Raw genomic sequence first — 24,289 nt, forward strand, 5'->3', positions numbered from 1 at the left:
TTTCATTTAACATGGGATGCAATGAGTCCTTTAATAATGTAACAGCAGAATTATTATTAGATGCATTATCAAAAGTAATAGACATAATTTTATCATTAATATTATATGAACATGCTGTTTGATAAATGACATTTGAAATTTGTTGCCCAGAATGTGGAAAATCAAAAGCACGAAAAGCAAGAATACGTTTATTTAATTGCCAATTATTATCAATATAATGAGCAGTAATAGCAATAAAACAATTACTACCTACAGATGCTAACCAAATATCAGAAGTTCATGAAACTTTTATATTTAAAGTAGAGAGTGTTTCAATTAAACTTTGTCTCATTGCTAAAAAATTAGTCATAGCTACTCTTCTAAATGTACGTCTACTAGTTCTTTTATAAGTAGGTTGTAGGTTTAATTGAACATATTCTTCAAAATTAAAAGATTCACATAAACTAAAAAGTAATTCATCCTTAACTATCCATTTTACAAGTGCTTTTCTTTGATTTTCATGATTATATGCAAAATTACCTAAAAGTGATCCCCCTTATATATTAAGGGTACTTTGAAGATGAGAATCATGCATCCTATGACTCTCTTGATGTCTTTTTAAATGGCCTGTTCCCCCACTACTACTACAACTATAAAGTTTGATACATTTTTTACATTTTGCTTTCCAGACTCCATCAACCATAATTCTATCAAATTCATTCCATACAGCACTAGTCCTCTTACGAGAAGAGATTTGATCTTCACTCGGTTCACTAGTTCTAGAGGAACTAGGAACATGGGGTTGGGGATTAGTTTCTTTTCTCTCAGAAACATGAGGAATGCTAAAATAACTTTCCTCAAAAGATGACATATCTAAATTGATGAATGCGAAAAATAAAAACTAACCACAAGGAGGAATTGAGTAGAGAACCAGAGGTAGAGCCGAGATTTGTGCGCTTCCTCTTGTGCTCTCAACAAGAACCTCCTCTTGTGTATCACTTGAACACTTGGTAAATACAAACTAAAAATTAAATTGCTAGAAGAGCACTTGCTAAATATTGCTAGAAGAGAGAAATAGTAGTAGTAGAGAAGGAGAGAAGAGTTAGTTTGGTGTGGTGAGAATGAGGGAGGAAAGAGGTATTTATAGGACTCCAAATATTTTTTTCCCAAAATACCCCTCAAATTAGCTGTTTTATGATTGTTGGGAGGGGTATTTTGGGTAAAAACCAAAAATAGCCGTTATGGCAACGGTTTTTTTTGCCAGACGGGCCGTGCCAGGCACGGCCCGTAACAGCTATTTTTTTTTTGCCATACGGGCCGTGCTAGGCACGGCCCGTCTCGTGCCAGGGCCCGGCACGGCCCGCCACCCCACGGGCCTAGGGCCGGGCCGGGCTTAGCTTTTAGGCTAAGCGGGCCGTGCCTGGCACGGCCCGTTTAGTAGCAGGTCGGGCCAGGCACGGCCCGTTTAATGCCCATCTCTATTTCCGGCCATTATTTTACGATGGTTTCTATCTCAAGTGCCATCACTTTAGCCTCACATCGTAACATAATTTGATACTGAAAGTCATGCAGAACATTTTTGCTTGCTTGAGCTTGGCTGTCTCTAAAATCCTATCTTGCATAGCTCAAGGCTCATGGACATCTTTGCCAATAATGTGTGTTAATCGTTGTAATTTGGGACCAAGTCTAGCAGCATACATTGACATCCTTAAATGGTTAATAAAAAAAAACTCTATATATATGGACCATTCTTGGTGGATTTCTTTTGTTTATATGCTGCTTATGCGATCAGAGTTTTATATGTCTAGGAATTCGTAAAAAATATCAAACAATTGCAGATAATCTACCATCAAGGGAGTAGTATGCATTGCATAAAAGTGACGAACAAATCTCATAAACGTTTAGACGCTACTCTTTTATTTCAGCACACCACTACTACGGGAAGTTAATCTTCACTGAAACATGAACCAATTGTAGAAAGAAACCCAACTAGAGCCAGCCCATAGAAGCCGGACGGTTTTAATGAGACGCAGTTTAGGAATAAAGAAACCTAGTGAACCATTCGGCAGACTTTTTTGGATAGCGCTTGAGGTCATCATCATAATCGATATATGTTAGCCCAAATCGTTGGGTGTAGCCTTTGTCCCATTCAAAATTGTCCGTAAGAGACCAAGCAAAGTATCCTTTCACAAGGACTCCCTCTCTACAATTAATAAAGAGATAATGGTTAGAGAATCAAATAAAGTGAAATTCTACAGCAAAATGATTATTAATTTAAATGAATTTATTTTATGTATGATTTTCTTATTATAAAAAAATCTCAAAATCTGAACAATGAGCACTAGTCATAATCTAGAACCTCATTCTGTTTGTAGGAAAAAAGTATGTATGCTAGTCTTCATGGACCAAAGTTCACAGGCGATAACTTATGCTGGTAATCACATCATATTGTGCAGTATACTCTACACTTCTTTTGCAATATAGGATTAAGATTCAAGCAGTAGAAGATACTATTGAATTACTTATGTGATTAAATTCTAATAGTCTGATGTAAAACAACTATAGGCAGCGGCCATTGTGTTACCTATTTTGAGCTATGGGCACACAAGCAAGACCAAAGCATGTCAGCAAAATACAGCCGCCTGTTTCAAAAGTAAAACCCTTCAGTGCCCTGGTACGGGAGTGGGGGATGGCCCTACGCAGAGACAACAACACCAGCTCTACGAAGTCCTAATCAAAACATTTTGTTGGCGTTTCTGTAAATAAGAAATGTTGGGCATGGCGAAACGAGCGTTTCTAACTGTTTTGCTTGTTTCTTTCTTATTATGGCGGCGATTATGGTACGGAAGAAATGAACGAAAAGTGAGATGAATGTTATTTTCAAATCGATTAATAGATGGGCCGATCTGTTCAAAAAGATCGACAGAGTAGGAATGGATAGAGAAGAGGAAATCTTTCAAAAATAGGATAAATCTCCCATTTCTTTCTATTGATGAGACAAGATATCTATCTATTCTAGATCCATTGAAAAGAAATCGATATGTATCTGATGGAATCAACAAGGAATCACTTGAAAAAGATATGGAAAACCCTCCCCTATATGATCACCTTTTTTCCATTTTCCAGTCTCCATCGTGGCTACATATGAATGGACTGAAAATCCTATGGAATTTGTAGGCTGGGCCAGTACAACCAGCAAAATCATAAAATTGCAGGCTGGGCTAGACCTATATTTATAAATATCCAAGAGTAGCTTTGGATATAAATGAACTCAATATCAATTACTTGTAGTTTTTCTATTGGCTTATGATATAAATTACTTGTATAATAGGCTGGGCTCAACACATGTCTACACAAGTCTAATTACCTTAATATCTATTGTACAAGTAATTTGTATCACAAGGATGTATGCAATAGCTTCTCTTATACTAATCATGAATACCAATTACATAGTAGCCCTTGGCATTATTTTATGGTGGTTTAGCTAAACTTTGTAAATCCTTTTGGTCCTACATATCAAGAAAAAAAGATAGTATTGTTATTCTATATATGCTGAAGGCTTATTAATAAGTATAATTATATTATTCTTGGATGTACATACTATATATATTAACCATCTTTTGTTTGTTAAAGTTTGTATATTTATGAAAGCAATAGTTCATAGAAATATCATGTATGAGATCACTACAATTTCACCAAGCTTATAGTGAAGTCACATCTAAGATATGTTGACTTACTGTATGGCTTCACGAATTTGAGCAAGATGGACGGAGAGGTAATTGATTCTATGTGGATCATCACGTGCTTGTTTCAATGTTAGAATTGAATTGTCTAGTTCACAAGTACCTGTAAAAAGAGAGTTTTATTTCTAACAATAAGAAAAATAGTAGAGATAAGAGGCTTATGCTCCATCGAGGAGTAAAGGAAGAATATCATTTCATATTCCAAATTTATCTAAAGTTTTCGTAAATTTGATCTGATGATTCTATTTATTTATAAGTGTTTGAAAAATATGCAATGAAAGACAATGTTTTGTAGTTCTACATAAAATGTACTCTAAGGCAACTTGAAAATTAGCAATAGGTTAATCATAGATTTACCTATAATTTTTATTTTAGTTTCTTTGGACAAAAGATTTTGTTTTGCAAACCAAAAAGCATAACACATGCAACAAAAACAACTTTAATTAATTTTTGCCCAATCATATGCCCTTATATCTAACCATATTTGCATTGTAAAATTACTAACCATTTTCAGTGATGTATATTTTTGGGTCTTTATATCTCCTCTTTGTATATAATAAAAGATTTTTTATTCCACAAGGGTAGACATATATCCATGTACCATCCTGCAAGAAGGAAAGTGCATTAGATGAAATCTTGGTCATACAAATAATATTAAAAGAATATATCCTTAATAATGAGAAATAAATATAATGTTACATGAAAGTAAAATATTTAAGGATTTAAAAGATGAATTTTTATAAGAGCAAAGGGAGTATGTAGTTTTCCTAAGTTATGGCTACCTTCAATTTACAATATATGGAGTATATATAAATCAAATGACAAACTATCAACATTCGTGTATATATTGATTCAAAACTTATCCACTTTCTGTTATTTCTAAATGATCATCGAAGATTCGGGACATTATGCCTTTTATTTTTTTGAATATTGGTTTGATAAGAAACTATCATTACTTTAGCATTCGTAAATAAATTGTACTTTATAAGTTAAAAAATAAGTTAGTTCCTTTTTGGATCCCCTTATTTAATTTAATTACATAATTGACATTACCAAAAAAAAAAATATACGAGAAGGATATCAATTTACTCTACAACTAGCAATAGAAAAATTACAAAATGTTGATCTATGGAGTCATTTTCTCCATATCAACTATCATTTCAAGTACTAAATTGAATATGTACCTTGGCCTCTAACACTTTCATATCATTGTTTTATCCTTTATATGAATTGTGTTTCTATTCCATTCAACTAAACTCAACTAAACCTTTATCCTAAATTAGTCAAGGTCGCTACATGAATTTTATTTCTCCATTCTGCTCAGTTTAAGGCTATATATTTGTAATGATGTTGAGAAGTCAAATTCTTTCTTACTACTTCATCCTATGTAATTTTTGATCTACCTTTCTCCCTCTTTCCTTATATATATATATATATATATATATAATCACTCTTTTATACCAGTTCATCCCTTGGCTTATATTATTATATATGTCCAAACTATCTAAATTATCCTGCTTTCAATTTGTCCTTAATTGATGGTACCTTCATCTTTTTATGAATAACTTTATTTCTTATTCTTTTTATTTTTTTTGTATGACTAGATATCTCTCGCAGTATTTTTGTTTCGACGACATTCATCTTGTTCGCATATTAGTTTTAATTGCCCAATATTCTATTCCATAAAGCATAGCTAGTCATATAGTTATTCTATAATTTTTTTCCAACTTGGTAGATATCCTATGATAATATAATATTCCAAATAACTTTTCCATTTTATCCAAACTTGTTTTAATTCTATGGATATTATTCTCTTCAATCTCCCCTTTCTAGAGAACAATCGATCTTAGCTACCAAAAAAAAAATGACATTCGTGGAAACTTCATGATCCTCAATTTTTACTTTCATCTTTATTTTGAATTTTACTAATTTAATTGTATTCAATGTATTCCATATTGGTTCTACTTAATCTAAAATTATTGGATTCTAATTACACTTCTCCATCATTCCAACTTATGATTCATCATGACCTTAGCTTCACTCACCAAGGCCATATCATCTATAAAAAGCATGCACCAAGGAATATTACCCTGAATATACTTAGTAAGCTTATTTATAACTTGCGCAAAAGGGTAAGACCTTAAAGTAGATTTTTGGTGTAAACCTATTATAATTAGAAGCTTATTAGTATTACCATCAATAGCTCTCACACTAGTAACTACTCTATCATGCATGCCCTTGATCACATTAAAATATATAACATTTTTTTTTATTCTCTGACACTCATCGTATGACTTCTCTAGGAACTCTATTGTATGTTTTCTTTAAATCAATAAAAACTATATAGATATCTTGGTCTTTTATCTATATTTCTCCATTAGCCTTTGAAGGAGAAAAATAAATTTCTTCACTCTATTTTAGAAAAAAAATTATGTAGCGACATTATATGAGTTAAATATAAGATTTAGACTTGAAAGTTTATAGTTCCATAGTTTAGCAATTTTTTTTTCTATAGATAGCTTAGTGATGTATCATCAATGATTAGATCTCCACTCTTTAGTACAATTGTCAAAAATTAAAATATAATAGTATTCTCGAAGACATACGAAGTCTAAGTTGCCATTTGTAAAATCTGAGTTCAATTTACTAGTTTAACTAATTATATCATCCAAATACAGGCTATGCCAAGTATGAGAAACCTTTAATAGAAAATAGCATGTTAGCAATGCATATTCTAAGTGAATTAGAAGATAGAATTTCTTCATTTATTAAAAGAAATTGGGATTGAATATATAACTATTTCAAGTGCAACTCATTTGCAGGGCAAAATAATAACTAAAAAAAGAAGATGACATTTTACCAATTGTCCAATAGGAACACCATCATCTTTTGTTTCTGCAATAAAAAAAAAAAAAGAGTATAATTATTGGACAAGTGACTAAAAATATGGCTTTCAAATTGCTTCAAATGATTATTCTTTTCATAAAAGAAGCATTGTATCAACTATATTTTAGCTTTAGGTTCTAAATACTATCATGAATAAGTAGCATCCTATCTTATATATGTATAATATCTCAAAAAATAGAACAAGTAATAATATATGTTAGTATTTTAGATGATAAATTTTAACAAGATAAGCTTCGTATAATTACTGAGATATCAGTTTTAACTCAATGACTGTATTTTCTAAACATAACCATATCCATTTCCGAAAGTTTCCATAACCATAATACTAAATTTAATATGCTAACAAAGTACCGTAATTCCTTATAAACTATAAGAATACCTAACTTAGAACTTAATTTCTATCTAAAAAAGAGGCACTTAATTCTTAAATGAACATATACTCATCCATTTTATCACAATTTAGTATATACATATTAAAAATAAATATGAAACTATTGATAATATGTTATATCCTAATTTTATTAATTTAGAAACATCACCGTAATTAAAAAATATAGAAATAGGAAACTATCAAATATTTAGATTATTATGTTGATTGAAGTATCCTTCTCTCTTTCTTTTATGCAATTCATATTTTATTTTCTTTAATAAAAATCATAGAGCAAGGAGGGGGTGGGGCTTTCTTTACTTTTTGAGAAAAAAGACAGGCAAAAACCTAACATATGTAGCGATGAGGGTTTGATAGACTATTCATAGAAAATCAAAATAGGTACAAAGTATATGTATTTAAGCCCTAAGAAGTGAAATAAATGATTAACAACTTTGAGAAAACCAAAAAAGATCAAAATTTTTCATTTTTTTTTTTGTCTTTACATTCAAACTTTAGAGTAGAAAGAAAAGCCATTTTGGATGATGAAAGAATATGTACCTCCTAAAAGTAATAAAAAAATTAAATATAGAAGAAACTTGCAAACATAAAATATTTTCATTAAATTAGTCAATCAATTGACATACCAAATTGCTCGGCATATGAGTCATTAATGCTAATAGTAGGTGAACAGTTCTGTGAGATTGAAACACTTTTTGCATATCTAGAAGTATAATAGTTAATTCCAATAAAATCATAGGATTCTTTAATCATCTCTGACTGCTCGCTTGCAAAGAAAGGAAGCCTCTCCCCAACCAATGCTCTCATGTTGAATGGATAATCTCCATAGACTAATGGATCCATGTACCTGTGTAAATTTGATTAATTAAGATGAAAGTTAGAAAAAATAGTATACCATGTACATGTTAATATATTTTTATAGAAATTATAATGATGATAATTTATATTTTTACTAACCATCCAAGCATGAACTCAATGGCTCTATTTGCAGCCTCTTTGTCTTGATACAATTTTGAATATGGCTCAAACCACATACTTACAAGGGTAATTCCTACTTCACCTTGTTGTTCAGCCTAACATAAAATTCGTAGTTGGTATTAATAAGGTTCGAAATTGCATGTAGACAATAAAAATGAATTAAAAATTAAATAAATATGATGGATTCCAATCAATTTAAAAGTAATGTATAATTGTTTATATATTTTATGTAAGAAAGTAATAGAGTTCATTCTCAATATGTAGAATCACCCATTTAATAGCTGATTGGAAATGCTAGTAAATATGACAAGTTAAATAATTTATATTTTTGAAATAGTTTATATCATTTTATAGAACTTATTTGATGGATACAATTTATTTCAAAATTTTTGTAACACTATCAATTAAAAAGCAAGTACATATGTAATATGCAATAATTAATCATCACAAAATTTAATTTCATCTTACTTGAAATTGGTTTTTGTAGAGCCTAACAGCTGTTGCATGAGAAAGAATAAGGTGGTGAGCAACAATATATGGTTCCTTCATGGAGTCACCCTCCGAAGATCCTAAAGAGCTTCTCCCAGGTGCATGATTTCCAAGAGAATATCCCAAACTACTAAAACTCCATGGCTCATTTAAAGTGATCCAGTATTTAACTCGGTCTCCAAATTTTTCAAAGCATATGTTTGCAAAATCCTTGAAGTCGTTCCTAAGACAAAAATGAGAGAAAAAAAATGAAGTGTTCAAAAAATGTACCATAAGAGAACTACAAATTAATTATAACTTCTATATAAGCTTTTATCCAAACTTGGGTGATATTAATTAGAACTACATAAAGTCAGCACAATAATTTTATAAAATAATATATACTATATACATATTAGGTTCCCTTACATATTAAAGACAAGTTCATAGTTGGAAATCAAAATACAAAAATGGATCATAAATCTGCAGCCTATAACATGATACATGATATCACTTATAGATATATCCAGATGGAATAATTGCATTATCAATTCTCCTATACAATACAATATCACAATGAGTTAAGAAATATTTGCTTTTTTAAAATTTAAAGCTAGAAATTGTGTAAAATATAATGACTTATTTGTAATTATTACCATTACCAACATATCTTACCCCATTCATTTCGATTTTATCTTCACCCTTTGAGTATATAAGTTATAGCCTTATGGAACTTTAGATTTAAGATTAGTTCTGTCCACATTTCCACCAAAAATACTAGTGCTGATCATAATCTTTGGGCGATGACATGATGAAAATAGAAAAATCATTGTCAGTGAACTTAGACACTTACACAATCTCAATACTCAAGAAGCCTTGATATGCATCCTCTAATGCTTGTGGTACATCCCAATGAAATAGGGTGACAAAGGGCTTTATTCCTGCAAAATAATCACGGAAGTATTACATAATTGCTGAGACTTGCAAAAGGATGAAAAACATCTAAGATTATCCTTACTTGTTATTACCATTTTTTATTAACTCGTTGATGAGATCATTGTAGTATTTGATTCCTTCTGAGTTTACTCCATCTTTTAATTTGCCCTCTGCAAGGTTAAGATGCTTATGATTATGGATAAAATTGATGCAAGCTATCTGCCTCGGTGTTCAAGTAAGTTTCATCTTAAAGAATTTTTATGAAATTTTGGAGGCAAGTATGACATCTACTCCAAAATCTATATTGATAATTGGCAACTTAGATGGTTAGCTTATACTTCAGTTCAACAAATTCCATAGCTATGCATAGAATTTAACAACTAGAAGAAGCACACATATCTATAGACATGAAACATAGAATTAGAACTTTACTTGGCAATATCCTTGACCAAGAAATGGAGAATCGGTATGAATCCATGCCTATATCCTTCATTATTTTAACATCTTCCTGTGACCATTATAAGTAAAAGGATTCGAGTTAAGAGGTATGATAAGTACAGGGAAGGAAAGAGCCATCTAGTCGACCTTCACTATACCTACTTTGAATCTGTGGTATGAGTCAGTTGCAATGTCTCCGGTGCTTTTGTCTCGAATTTTATCTACAAAATATCGTGAAAACATTTACATGAGACCTGGATTCTGCCCCAATATGCAAAGACAAACCTTTAGTTTAAGAAAATAAAAAAGCAACCCTTCCATGTAGCATCAACAAAGATTTGAACAAGGATTCTACTCATGCAAAAGAGCATAACCAGGAAATTAAAGTTTCTTAGTTTCCTTAATGCTGTATGTCTTTGCTTATGGGAATAGGTGCTAAAATTAAAATAATTATATATATATAAATACATGTTTATGTGTGTAATTATAGTCAAGTGTGTGTATGTATATGTATGTATGTATGTATGTATGTACAAATATTTTATGCATGCATGCATGTATGTTCATGCTCTAGGTTGAGATGCAAAGCGAACTTTTTTTTGTTGATCATTTCTAGCAGTTTTAGGTTTGAATACTTAGCTTATACATCTCTTTTTGATTATTTGAATACATGTTTATGTGCGTCGTGTATGTATATGTATGTACGTATGTACATATATTATATGCATGCATGCACGTATGTTCTTGCTCTAGGTTGAGATTCTGAGCGAACTTTTTTTTGTTGGTCATTTCTAGCAGTTTTAGGTTTGAATACTTAGCTTATACATCTCCTTTTGATTATTTTGATTTTCAATTGAAGTTATGGACAATAGATGAGTAGGGAACCAAATTAAGTATCCAACTTTGTGCAGCAAATGTCTGTACAGACCATGTTCTAGTTATGTGAATTTGAAGAAGAGATGGAACTAATCAGGAGGTGTTGATCCTCATGCATACTGACTATAGGGCAAGAGCTAATCTAAGCACAACTCCAATCTCTGGTGCATGAAAAGTGTGAAAAAAGAGAGACCAATATTTCTTTTTTGAGCGTAAAACAATAAATATACTTTGAATAATATATAATTAGTTTAGTACTAATTCTCATGTGTTAGATACTTTGACCAAAACTGTTCTTCAACCTTCAATTAAAGAATCATGGGGTAATTGAGGCATGATCCTTGATTGGCTCACACTTTATGTTGAATCCTTCAACATGGTTGCAAACAAGTATAGAGTAAATACGTCTATGTGCATAAATAAAATTAACAAGTTGCACCACACAAACCTAACTATGAAGAGAAATTAAGTTAAAATGCTCACCGTAAATGTGCTAGCTAGACATAAATTGATACCAAATCTTTTTCCTTAAAAAAGAATATAAAATTTAGAAAACTTCTTTTTGGTTATTATAGATATGGATGGTAATATATGAAAACTTAACCTGTAGCTAACCTGACTTGATGTCATGTCAAGAAGCTTTGATTTATAACCATTAATATGTCGACCCTCATAACCCATTTGACCCATAAAGTAATCTAATATGCAAAGGTTGTTCTTCCATCAACCCAGCATACTATATCTAAATCTTTATATTTCATGACTTGTAATATTTAAAAAATTAATCACTCGCAGTATCTTTACTTAAAGACATGGATGATTTTACTTGACTTATATCGCGTGGTCCAAATAGAACTCTATCATCATGATCCGAGTCATGTCAAAGTTCTAACCCATATCGACCTGTTTCGGGTTCGAGTCAAGAGTTTGAACTATACCAAACCTGAATTAAAGAACTTCTTGACCTATGCCCCACCCAAATTGCTTGGTTGAGTCAGGTTAATATATCTTTGCCATCCCTAATTGTAGAAACCATCTTAATTATTAGTTACAATCACCTTGGCGACTATTTGGGATATCTATCATCTTAATATATCATAGTATATTTTTGCCAAAAGCTTCCTTATTCTTGTTATTCTCATGGATGGAAGAACAATATCAATCATTCCCAAACAAAATTATTGAAGGATTTCAAAACTCTTCGGACTCACAAGCAGGAGCAAGAAAGCTTGATCATTACAATCTATTATGTGCCTTTAAAAGATTTTAATCCCTTTCTATATTCCGATACATGCCCTCATATGCATCTATAGCAATAAATATTATACGCTAGTTTTTGATAAAATAAGATATAATGGTTGTTATAAATGAAAAAGAATAAAGTAGAATAATCTTATGATTAGTGAAAAAAATTTCATAACTCTCTTTGTTATCTAATCATTTAATCTATCTTTTTCTCTGAGCAGTATTTTCACAAAAAATATTGAGGAGCAAGCACCGGACTAAACCGAGTGTTAAAACAAGTTGAAATAGACAAAAATAAAATTAAAATTTTTTATGTATAAACCCTCATGAATATGTGAAATTACATGAATACCCTCATAAAGTTTCTATTTGTATGTATACTATTATAAATGTTTATTTTTGCATGTCTACGTATTAAGAGTATTTTAGTAATTTTAATTTTAAACTGCTAATTTCTTAACGACGTTAGATGGTGTAGGTATATATGCAAGAAAAAAAGAAAAAAAAAATATACACACAATACGAGTGTTTTATAAGAGTATACATGCAAATATCAATTTTGAGAGGTACTCACGTAAATTCTAATATTTAGGAGGGTATATTTGCAAAAAATCTATTGCTATGTTAGCTGGCCGTATTTCAATGCATGAACGGATTATACGTGAATAACCTATCCAACGGCGAGTTATGGAAGGAAAGAGGAATTTTGAGCAGCGGTAGAAGCATGTTTGTGGAACTCATTATCCTTAAACTTTAGAAATAAACTAATATATATATGACTTATTATCCTTAAACTTTAGAAATAAACTAATAGTTGACTTACAATTTCAATTTATTATCCTAGTCTTTGGGGTAGCAAGCGTCCACCTGCAGGGCAATCATTTTCTTTTCCTAGATCTTCCAATGGTTTCATATGATTTTTACTTTTAAGTACAAAGAAAAAGAAAAAAATGATAGTGGAGGTTTCAAAGCGACAACCTTTGTTGTTATGGGTGAAGGTGTCCCATATACTTGGCCCTTTACCTCCTTCATTCCACGCTCCTTCCACCTTCACCATGTCCCATCAGCAAACAGCCCATATTAGTGGCATGGATGTGTGTGTGTGTGTGGGTGAGAGAGAGAGAGAGAGACCTGGTAAGCAGAAGAGGCAGCACCGAAGGCAAAACCACGAGGGAAGCTACTCCTTCCTAAAGTCACCATAGCTGAAACCCCCGTTGGAGGTTCCGATCTTTTCCTCTTCTTCTGAGGAAACTCTACTGGAGGCTCCATGACAGCAGTATGCACACCAGCAGAGCTCAATGCATTACGAGAAGGCCTCTGCAAGCAAGGCTTATATCTATAGGCCGATCATCGAGATAAGTGCATGTAGTGTACCATTAATGGCCAACAATTTTGATAGGGATGGATATGGTGGGTTGTGAAGAAATTATTATCTACACTGCATTCATTAGAATGGTTGTGCATGCGACCAATCAAAGCCTCTGATGTTTGTGGTGGTGCACGAAGGTACATGCTTGATGGATGAGGCCCGCAAAAATCTGTTATCAGCTCTGCGCATCACATGGTGCATGCAGTGTAGACAATAATTTCTCGTGGGTTCGGCTATGTACTTGTTGCCCAAGTGGGGTTTAAAAGGAGAAAAGCGATGTGCGACTGAACAAAGAGACCTTAGATGGAGATAGGGGGTGGGGTTCGCGTGTCCCGTCTCTTTCCCCTAGCTATATTTACCATTTCGTCAATCACTACAAGAAAATACACTTTTAGTGACTACTTTCGGCAACTAAATGAATAGTGGTCGCTGCAAATAAGGCTATTGGCGACCAACATCCTTGTTAGTTACTGAATGATTGTCCTACACCAACTAAATGCATATTTGGTCGCGGAAAATCAAAACCAAGTTGGCGGGGTGGAGGTAAAACGTTTGGTGACTAAAATTTGGTCGCTGAAAATAAGGCTATCTGCGACCAACATTCTTGTTAGTTACTGAATAATTGTCCTACACCGACTAAATACATATTTGGTCACGGAAACAATACCAAGTTGGCACGAGTCCAATATTTCGTGCGGGCTGGAGGTAAAACTTTTGGCAACTAAATTTTGGCCCTTAAAGGACTAAAAAAAAAAATTAGTCCAGGAAAACTTTTACGAATGTCGCCTTTTTCCGATGAAAAAATTGGGCAGAAAGTTTGAGTTTTTTAGTGACCAAACTTTTGGTAGTTGAAGGTTCCCGTAAAACCGAACGATGTTGTACTAGCCCCTGTAAGATGCTAATTTCTAAGTTCAAAAAAAAAAAAACTGCTTATTTTCAAATGGTGCCGTTTAACACCTTAATTCACTTAGGCATATCCTCGTCTCTTCGGCTGAATCTCAATCCCATAACTTTTCTTCATACTTAAATTCTTTTTTTATTTTTATTATTATAATATAATTTTAAAAGCTCGAGCTCGGTGCTTGACTCCTTGTCAAATAAATATACGGATCGACAGGATACGCGGCATGCAGACGTGGGAACGGGAATCCGCTTAGAAATATATAGAATTCTTGGACATCCTACGGGCAGGATCGAAAATCCGCTTAGAAATAAATTTGCACGCATCCTTGTTAGTTACTGAATGATTGTCCTACACTAAATGCATATTTGATCGCCGAAAATCAAAACCAAGTTGGCGCGAGTCCAGTATTTCGCTCGGGCTGGAGGTAAAATTTTTGGCGACTAAATTTTGGTCCCTAAAGGTTCACCTCCAGCGACTAAAAAAAATTTAGTCAAGAAAAGTCACTACCAGAAAACAAGCGTATAGTAACAGAAAATTAGTGAAAGGTTCACCTCCGGTGACTAAAAAAAATTTAGTCGAGAAAAGTCACTACCAGAAAATAAGCGTATAGTGACGGAAAATTAGTGACGGCCCGATATCAGTCACTATTTGTGACGGATTAGTAACAGACAAAAATTTGGTCACCATGGTATGAACTTAGTGACAGATTAGTGACAAAATACGCGGGTAGGGTAGGCACCAAAACTTAGTAACCACCGTAGTGACGGGATACCTGTCATAAAACTGGTAACCGAAATTGCAACTAGACAGTGACAAATTCAGCCGTCACAAAAATTGTAACCCAAGTGTTTATAAATTTTTAAAAGATTATTTTTGGCGGTGACAGATTATTGGCATAAATTCCGGTCACCAAATTTAATTTTTAATTCCAAAAACATTAAAAATATTATTTTTGAGTAATTATAAATTTTTTATAAAAAAAATAAAAAGAAGAAGATTCAAAACCCAACCTGGATACAGAATATCAAAGCCAAAGGTTTTGGTCCCAAATCCAATGAGTCGCTAGCAGGAGTTATTAGTTTTGAATTGGTACTCTCAGCTATTTTTTTACCAACATAAATTGAACTTGCCATATTTTTTTCGGTTTGAACAAGATACAAGCTAGATACAAGCTAAGTAGCATGATTTAAATACTTTGATCTCCTTTTAAACATTTCAATAAGATATATGTTGATCATGTTAGTTAAAATTTAAAATTTATTAATTATCAATAATTTATAATTTAGGCGATACATCTAATCAAAGTTTTAATATCGACACTGGGCTTCGTACCGACATAATTTTATTATAGTGTTGACATACAATTGATGTGGCAAATTTTGTATATGATTATTAGGGATGTTTCAATTCATAACTAGTGTAAAATATAAAGGTAGTATGATGACTACGACGATTTTTTGCATCAACTTTATGGTATGGTCGTTATTCCATAAACATCATCGCACCCGAACTCGTGGCCATTTGATCAAGCTCCCCAAACCTAACAATCCAAGCCGTCCATCCATATCTCTTTTTACACAGTTTTAACGAAACCCCGCTTACTCCTACTAAAACCCCAAACCAAGAAGGCGGACATCGCCGCCGCTTCTCCTCCTCCTCCTCCCAAATTATCTCTCTCGGTAGGAATTCAATCTCCATTTCACCGCAAACCCTCGACTTCTTGGTTTGCATCTTCTCTTTTTCTCTGGATTGGGGGTTTGAGGTGGAGCGGAGGACAAGTGATGAATTTTAAGAATGCCAAGGTTCTGAATATCCCCGGCGCCGGCTCGGCGGCGACGCTCATCAGGGTGGCGCTCGTCGGGGGCGCCGGCTTCATCCTTAGTTCTTCACTTTTTCCGTCCTCCTTAGTTCTTCACTTCTTCCATCCTTCGCCCGTTCGCCGTCAGCCCGTCCTCGGGTCTCACAATCTCACTTCGCCCGTTTGCCAGTTGCCACTCGCCGTCCTCTCCATCGGCACTCGGCCGAAGAGAGAGACGAGGGATCAGGGAGGCGGCGTCGCCGGCGTCATGGCGTGACGGCGTCTCTTCTCCTTCTCGGCCCTCCGCCCTTTCCAGCCTCCAGGTGGCAGGTGCTCTTCAGATATTTCCCTGTAAAGACTTCGGTACATGCTTTCCTCATTGTGCTACAGTAACTCAAGTTCCTTGATTAACTTGTTTCGTGTTTATGAAGTTCAAGGTTTTTTATTTTTTATTTTTTTGAATTTCATATTCATGTACTGGTGGTATCAGAATTTCATATTCATAATTTTCCTCCAATCCGCTGTACCTTCTGTTGCAACTTGATGGTTTCCTGGATTTCATAACAATGTGCATTGATGATTTATATGCTTCAGATTTGCAAAACCAACGCTTACTGAATTATTATTTGGGTGTCAGATGTGCAGGGAAGACTTCTTTCTGAAACAGCCAAATAACTAAATGATCACCTTGAATCATAATGCTTCACCTAACACTCTATAAATGTCAAGGGATCTTGATTTCGAGCTTGTTATCTGTTAAGTTGTTATCCCCGTTTAGTAGTTTTGATGGCACGCCATCTGTTTGATAGTTTGACTGGGAGGACTTGAAGCTTGTTATCTGTTAAGCTGTTATCCCCGTTTAGTAGTTTTGATGGCACGCCATCTGTTTGACAGTTTGACTGTGAGAATTTGGAGCTTGTTATCTGTTAAGCTGTTATCCCCGTTTAGTAGTTTTGATGGCACGCCATCGGTTTGACTGTTTGACTGTGAGGATTTGGAGCTTGTATGAACATGTGAATGTGATGTTGTCCTTGCTGTTCTATATGAACCAAAAAATAGAATTCTAGCTTTGGAGAAAGTAAAGAGCTTCATAGGTTCTGATGTTGGTTTTTCGTCATAATATAAATTGCTACTGCCACTCAGGCAATACTAATACATATCCAACAAGAAGGTCCATGCTGATTGAGAAGCTAGCTAAAGCTCCCAAAGTTCCTAATTACTCTAGATTTCACTTAGAAAGTAGGATTCTAATCTTCATCCACACATAAATAGCTTCAGCCATTAATTGATACTATGATTATTGTCATATATTCAATAGGTTCTGCAATTGCAGTTGAAACAATTCTTCTAGGTTATATATTCAATAGGTTGCAGCCATTTTTTGGGATTAGGCATTTACATTCTGGTTTGTTATCTGAATCAGGATTGTATTGATGAGAATTTATAAAGTTGACACTGAATGGTTGTAGTGGACTTTGTGTTTATAATTTTGGATACAGTATCTAAACAGAGATTATATGCAGTTTTACCTTGAAGGGACTCATTTAATTATCCCCTGGTTTGAGAGACCTATCATATATGATGTTCGTGCCCGTCCGCATCTTGTGGAAAGCACTTCTGGTGGTCGCGATCTGCAAATGGTATAATTCTTTTACACCCACACAATTGACTTTTGAATCACAACTTGGTGTAATCTACATTTTATTGGTATGTGGCTGCTGCTAATCTTTAACTACTGAATTTGGACTGTTTTTTGGAATAGGTATCTAAAATCTCATTAATCATTTAAATCAGTTTCTGCTTTTGTAAGGTTATATACATTTAATTCTGTTGTTACCTTTGCATTGACAGTCAAAGATATTGAGCTTGCGAGAAGAATCTTCCCAATCTGGTATGCAATTAACATCAGAGGAGATGTCTAGGCAGGCATTTGAAAAAAGGAAGAGATACATTCTTGGATTTGGGGTTGGGCCGAAGCCCTCTTCATCTTCTTCCACACCTAGTCGTGTGTCACAAGGCCATGTTGGGGAGTTGCAGAAACTTAAAGCTGAGATGGAGGAGATGAAGATGGAGCGTGAGGAGCTACGGAGGCAATTGGAGCAGGAGAGGAGAGAGCGTGAGGAGGAAAGGAAAGAGCGAGAGGAAGAACAGAAGCAAATTGCACAGATATTTTGAGATTTTTAATTTACATTTTGATGTGTTTGGTGATGATTATCACCTTAACATATGGTATGGATGAAACATTGTGATGTATGGTTAATAGGTATGCTTGACTTTAGACTTATAGATGATGATATTTATAATGAATGATTATAGATTCTCCAACATTGTGTATACTTCTATTTGGATGAGCAAATGTATTGTGCAATATGGATATTGGATAGGCTGTGTTGGTTGTACTGGATTTGGAACGAGCCCAAAAATAAATATTAAGCTTATAATTTGAATTATTAATTAAATACAGGTTAATACTTTCTGTCACCAAAAAATGTTTGTTGCCAATGCATTCCAATACATTCTGCGACCAAACTATTGGTGGGGGAAGATAGACATTCAGTGACCATTTTTTTAGTAGCGGAAGATAAACCTTCCACGACCAACTATTTGGTCGGCGTTGAAATTAGCGACAACAGATTTGGTCGCTGAAAATTTTCTTCGGCAACCATGCTAGTCGCGAAAAGGTTTTGGCGATCAAATATGGTTATTCGGCGGCTAGAATCTTAGTCGCTAAATATGTATTTTCTTGTAGTGAATGTTCGTTGTTATTTCTCATTACTATTTGGCCAAGTGGGAACTGAATCTATTCATTTGGAATATATATATTTTTTGTTCTCCATCTTAAGTAGGGAAAAATTAATAATAGAAATCAGGTGGATTAAGGAAAAAAGTAACAATGGGGCAGACTCACAACTATTTTGGAATTCAAGCTAGGCTTGTTGAAAAGTTGATTTGCCCCGTCCAGCTTTTGCCAACTGGTGCAGTTCTTAAAGTTTTTGAGGATTGCTATTAAGCACTTGGGCTTGCTATTGCCAGCCATTGCGTGTTTAGCTCGAGGAATTGATCCAAGTCTTGGGAGTTGAAATATAGAGCTGGATTGGTGGGGACACCAGCCTATCTGCCATTTATTTTTGGTTTATCTGTTATGCCATTTTTTTTATTTGCATCCAGAAATTTTAATTTTTGAGTCCAGTTAATTTCTGTGTTAAGTCAAGTTCGTATCAGGTCCAATCCAATTCAAGTCCAGTTCAAGTAATGTTGAGTCAAGTCAATGTCGGTCCAGTCTAAGTAGTATTGAGTCCTTGTCATAATAAAGTCCACATTCAAAATAAACCAGCCAAAGAACTACCACCCGGTTCACCTCATCCAATGAGATCCCATGGTAGCAAAGACTCCATCATGTGACACCAAGCCTGCCGATGGGAAGACCCACATCTCAGCCCGGGTTCCACCTTTTCCAAAGGCGTTTCCTGAACTCCCAGCCGGCCACGCCTTCGCCATCCCAACGAAGCAAGGCGGCCAACCCCATCGCACATCCAGCCGAAGAGTCATCTTCTTCCCAAGGTATTCTTCCCACAGGTGGTTCTTCCCAAAGATTTCCAAGGTTCCAACGCCTCCCCAGGTGGCTCTTCCCAACATTCCAAAGTCAGCCACGTCTTCATCCCATCACAAGATGTGCAACCGGCTTCTTCACAAGTAAACCCACCCGGTTCCAAGCCCTCTAGCCGTTCCTTGAAGAATCCCAAGGGGCATCCCGTTCTTCATCCCAAAGCACCAGCCGGGTTCATCCATCAAGACCGGTTCCTACCGTTGCAAATGAAAAGTCCAACAGATCCAACGCTGGAGTCTTCCATCGCCTTGTTTCAAGGAGATCTCAGCCGGTTCTCCACTTGCCATGGGATCTTAAATGCTGCCGTTTCCCAACCGAGAAGAAGCCATCCCGGTTCTCCATCACGAATCTTCCCAGCTTCTGCGATTCCTTGGAAGTGTTTATTGCCCATCAATGCCATCAATGCCTCAACCAGTTTATGGGTCCATGGGTTTTTATTTATTTTTTATCATGTAATTGGTTGCCCTGCCTATAAAGAAGGGTTTATCTTGTTATGTAAAGGGAGATGAATGAATTAAGCAAATGAATATGAAAGTGTTGTGAGTATTTTGAAAAGAAAGAGGTGAGGCTCTCTCTCTTGCTTCCCTCCCCTTGAGTTCTCCCTTCCTCTTGAGTGAAAGTGGCCTCTCCCTGTTTTCCGCAAGTTCTTCTAGCGCAAGCAGCGCATCGACTGGCCTCTCCCCTTCTTCCGGTTTCCTCTTTCTAGCGCAGGCGGCGCACATACTCCGGCTTCTGTTCTCCCTTCCGGATTCCTTCCCCGATCCGACGATCCGTCGTCTGGGTTATTTATCTTAGTTAGAGTTTATCCGTATCCATATTTAGTCCACAGAAATTAATCCCCCATAGTTTTGTTTCAGGTCTACTCGGAGTTCGTCGTGTGCCAAGACGAAGGGCGACCCGACAACAGCCAGGACCCGTGGATCCGTCCTCCCTCTTCCAGGAATCCAATCTTCGTATCGGTGAGACCTTTCCACAATTATATTCATGAGTAGATCGTTATTGGAAATTAGATGAGAAAACCCAAGTTTATGCTTAACCCGGTTCATATTAAAAATAGATCGAGGTGCCTTAATTTAGTGAGGATTTCTTAATCGTCACCGATCCACATTTTCTCGAATTTAAAAAGGAATAGAATTTTCTGAATAGCATTTCAGCATTTTGTCCCGCATCAGATTTGTTGATGGATTCTCACATAGCTTGCATCTGTTTAGCTCGAGGAATTGGTCCAAGTCTTGGGAGCTGGAATATAGAGCTGGATTTGTTGATGGATTCTCACATAGCTTGCTTAAGTGAAGCCCAGTCGCGCGACCACTTCATTGGTGAAACATCTGGACTGAGCCAATGCAAATCTTGCGTGGCTGTTTAATTTGATTCATTCAAACATGTAGAATATTCTAAATTGTAATATGACCAACTACAACATCTTCTGATTAAAAGTTTAGAGAACGCCAATTTGGACATCTCGCCAGTGTTCATATAAATTAAGAAGAGAATTAAGCATTTGTCCAGGTCAACGCTATAATTCGCACACGTGATTCTTTCTTTAAAAAGAGACAATTCTTCCACACGGCATGCCGCACGAAGCTCAACGGCTCTCCATGGGCCTCCCATCGTTATGGTGGTTCCTGAGCCAAGCCATGCCCACGTGTAAAAGAAAAGAAAAGGGTGGGCTCCATTGGAAAGCTTGCAACAGAGTGGTCGAAGGGAGTAGTAAACTGCCAATGGGCATCTGAGCCTGCTTGCAGATTTTCTTATTTGCTTTGCATCAGAGAGCAGTCAAACAAGACTGAGGTAAATTTCTCAGTTGATGAGCATCAAATCTTCCAATCAAAGCTGAAGGTAATTTCTCGAGTTAATGAACATCAAATCTTCCAACTCTCTTCTATTGTGTTTTGAGCGTGTGCATGCGCGTGTATGCGCTAAGATTCTTCTGCCAGAAGACAGTGGCTTAAGCAACATGACAGGCAGGCATATCCATCGCGAAGCTAATCAAGTGGCTGACCATCCGGCAAACTCGGTGAGCTCAGACTCGAAGAGAGTTTTGTTCGATGTCTACTTCTCCTCCTTTCCTAGCTCATCGGTTTCAAGCTGATGCTGGTCTGGACGGTCTGTAGCTGCTATCTTGGAGATCTCTTGGAAAGCTTGTAGTTTCCAGAGCTCAGGATCTTCAATGGAAACCTCTAACTCTGCTCAAATCGATGCCGATACTGAAAGGAAGAGAGAGCATATCTGATTCGGGCGACGCATGCATCGCTGGCAAAACCCTGAGGGCAGTCTTCTGTATTTTTCCCATGAATAGCTGCAGAATACTTTGCATTATATCTCTCCCATGTCAAAAGTACAAAGAAAGGTGAAAAGAACATCCAGAGAGACCCATGAACAGGGGCTCAACTCTGAAGAAACAAGTGACAGTTACACTTAATATTTTGTGCTTTGGAACAGGTAATGGTTATCATTTGGGTTGGCCGTGACAGGGGCTCAACTCTGAAGAAACAAGAGACAGTTACACTTAATATTTTGTGCCTTGGCCTCAGAGCGCTATGGCTCGATGACATCGTTAAGTGGTGGAAGGTGTTGGGAAGAAAGGAGTGATAGATAACAAATATGAATGGAAGGCTTGTTTTATTTTTTGGAAACAGAGAAAAACAGAGGATGGTTTTCAGCACACAAACTTCATAACAGACAATGCCTCTTTATAGGCTTACAACCAACGGAAACACTAAATAATCAGATAGACAATGCCTGGCTTTATATTTATCAATGGATACATCTGCTTTCAACTTTTTCTTGAATATCCATTTACAACCAAGTGGTTTACTTCCAGGTGCAGGTCCATTAGTTCTCATGTATGATATTGCAGTATGGATTCAATTTTACTGTTCACAGCTTCTTTTCAAAAAGGTGCTTTAGGAGTAGACATAGCTTCATTGAACGTTCAAGGATCATTTTCTAACATATACGTTAGAAAATCAGGACCAAGAGACTTAGCTATTCTTGCCCGCTTGCTACACCTAGGTTCATCTTCATTGTTTATAGAACCTTGACCTATATTCTCTTGATGATTACTAGTAGTAGCATTATGAGTTATTTTTGATGAACTCGAAGCTTCTGTGTCATTTTTATAAGAAAAAATATCCTCAAAAAATGATGCATTTCTAGATTCTATAATCGTATTCACATGTATATCAAAAATATCTGATTTATAGACTAGAAATCTATATGCACTACTATTATGTGCATATCCGATGAAAATGCAATCAACAGATTTTGGTCCTATCTTAATCCTTTTGGGTTTAGGGACCACAACTTTAGCTAAGCACCCCCACACTCTTAAGAATTTATAAGAAGGAGTTCTTCCTTTCCATAATTCATAAGGTGTCTTTTCAATTTTCTTATGGGGTAACTTGTTAAGAATGTAGTTTGGAGAAAGTAATGCTTCCCCCCCACAAGTTCTAGGGTAATCCAGAGCTTATCAACAAAGCATTCATCATTTCTTTTATGGTTCGATTTTTACGTTCAGCAACACCGTTTGATTGAGGTAAATATGGAGCTGTAGTTTGATGAATAATGCCATGTTCTGAACAAAGCTCATCAAAAGGTATATCATATTCTCCACCTCTATCACTACGTACAACCTTTATCTTTTTGCTAAGTTGATTTTTAAATTCATTCTTATAATGTTTAAACATGTCGATTGCTTCATCTTTACTTCTTAATAAATACACATAACAAAACCGTGTACAATCATCTATAAAAGTAACAAAGTACTTTTTCCACCTCTTGTTTGAACAAATTTTAAATCACAAATATCAGTGTGAATTAAATCAAGAGGTTCAAAACTTCTTTCAACAGATTGGAAAGAAGATCTAGTTAACTTTGATTCTACACATATTTGACATTTATGATTAGAATCAATGTTAAACTTAGGCAATAGGTCCATATTAATTAATCTACGAATAGAATTAAAATTAACATGCCCTAGCCTACCATGCCATATGTTTGGAGAGTCAACTATATAAATAGAAGATGATGCTTTATTGTCATTAACAATCTCTTTTCGGAGTACAGTCATTACATTTATCTTAAAGAGCCCATCGCTCATATAACTCTTCCCCACATACACATCATCCTTAGTTAGTACAAACTTATCAGGCACAAACACCAATTTAAAACCATTCCTACTCAGTAAAAAATCAGAACCAAATTCTTCCTAATGTCTGGCACATGCAGCACATTATTCAAAGTCAGTTCCTTGCCAGAAGTCATCTTCAGAATCACCTTTCCTTCTCCTTCGATCTTGGAAGTTGAGGAGTTTTCTATGTACAGTTTTTCTCTATGCTCCAGTGGTTTATATGTTGAGAACATAGACCTATTTGAGCATACCTGATGGGTAGTTCCAGTGTCCACCCACCATTCCTTAGGATTCCCTCCTACTAGGTTCACCTCAGAGACAACTGCAGATAAATTGATATATGAAAACTCATCTGTAGTTTTGTTCATCATATTGGCTTTCTCCCAATGTGGAATTCATATTTTTTCATCAATAATCCATTACCAATTTGATACTTTGAAGCCAATTATCTAATTCACTACTTAACGAATTTGAGCATATAAATATATCATGTTATTCTACTCAAATAGTAGAATATGTTT

At 35.2% G+C, this 24,289-nt stretch overlaps 2 protein-coding genes across 2 annotated transcripts; one reads left to right on the top strand and one right to left on the bottom strand.

Moving 5' to 3' along the window:
• Positions 1 to 1,811: 1,811 nt before the first annotated feature.
• Positions 1,812 to 13,328, bottom strand: LOC103714779 (furostanol glycoside 26-O-beta-glucosidase-like). The gene is made up of 13 exons (XM_088709829.1): positions 13,090 to 13,328; positions 12,937 to 13,006; positions 10,000 to 10,058; positions 9,832 to 9,907; positions 9,492 to 9,569; positions 9,317 to 9,404; positions 8,464 to 8,707; positions 7,975 to 8,090; positions 7,644 to 7,864; positions 6,583 to 6,617; positions 4,228 to 4,327; positions 3,717 to 3,825; positions 1,812 to 2,182 (listed from the first exon to the last, which is right to left on the bottom strand). The coding sequence occupies exons 1-13, from the start codon at positions 13,225 to 13,227 to the stop codon at positions 2,014 to 2,016; spliced, it is 1,503 nt and encodes a 500-aa protein (XP_088565955.1). The 5' UTR covers positions 13,228 to 13,328; the 3' UTR covers positions 1,812 to 2,013.
• Positions 13,329 to 16,012: 2,684 nt separating this feature from the next.
• On the top strand, positions 16,013 to 18,354 carry LOC120112231 (uncharacterized). Its single transcript, XM_088709728.1, has 4 exons — positions 16,013 to 16,033; positions 16,140 to 16,352; positions 17,553 to 17,669; positions 17,881 to 18,354. The coding sequence occupies exons 1-4, from the start codon at positions 16,013 to 16,015 to the stop codon at positions 18,202 to 18,204; spliced, it is 675 nt and encodes a 224-aa protein (XP_088565854.1). The 3' UTR covers positions 18,205 to 18,354.
• The last annotated feature ends 5,935 nt before the right edge of the window (positions 18,355 to 24,289 follow it).

The sequence above is a fragment of the Phoenix dactylifera genome, chromosome 13, assembly GCF_051530095.1.
Source record: "Phoenix dactylifera cultivar Ajwa chromosome 13, Ajwa_hap1_PhDact_Kaust_v1.1, whole genome shotgun sequence".
NCBI lineage: Eukaryota > Viridiplantae > Streptophyta > Magnoliopsida > Arecales > Arecaceae > Phoenix > Phoenix dactylifera.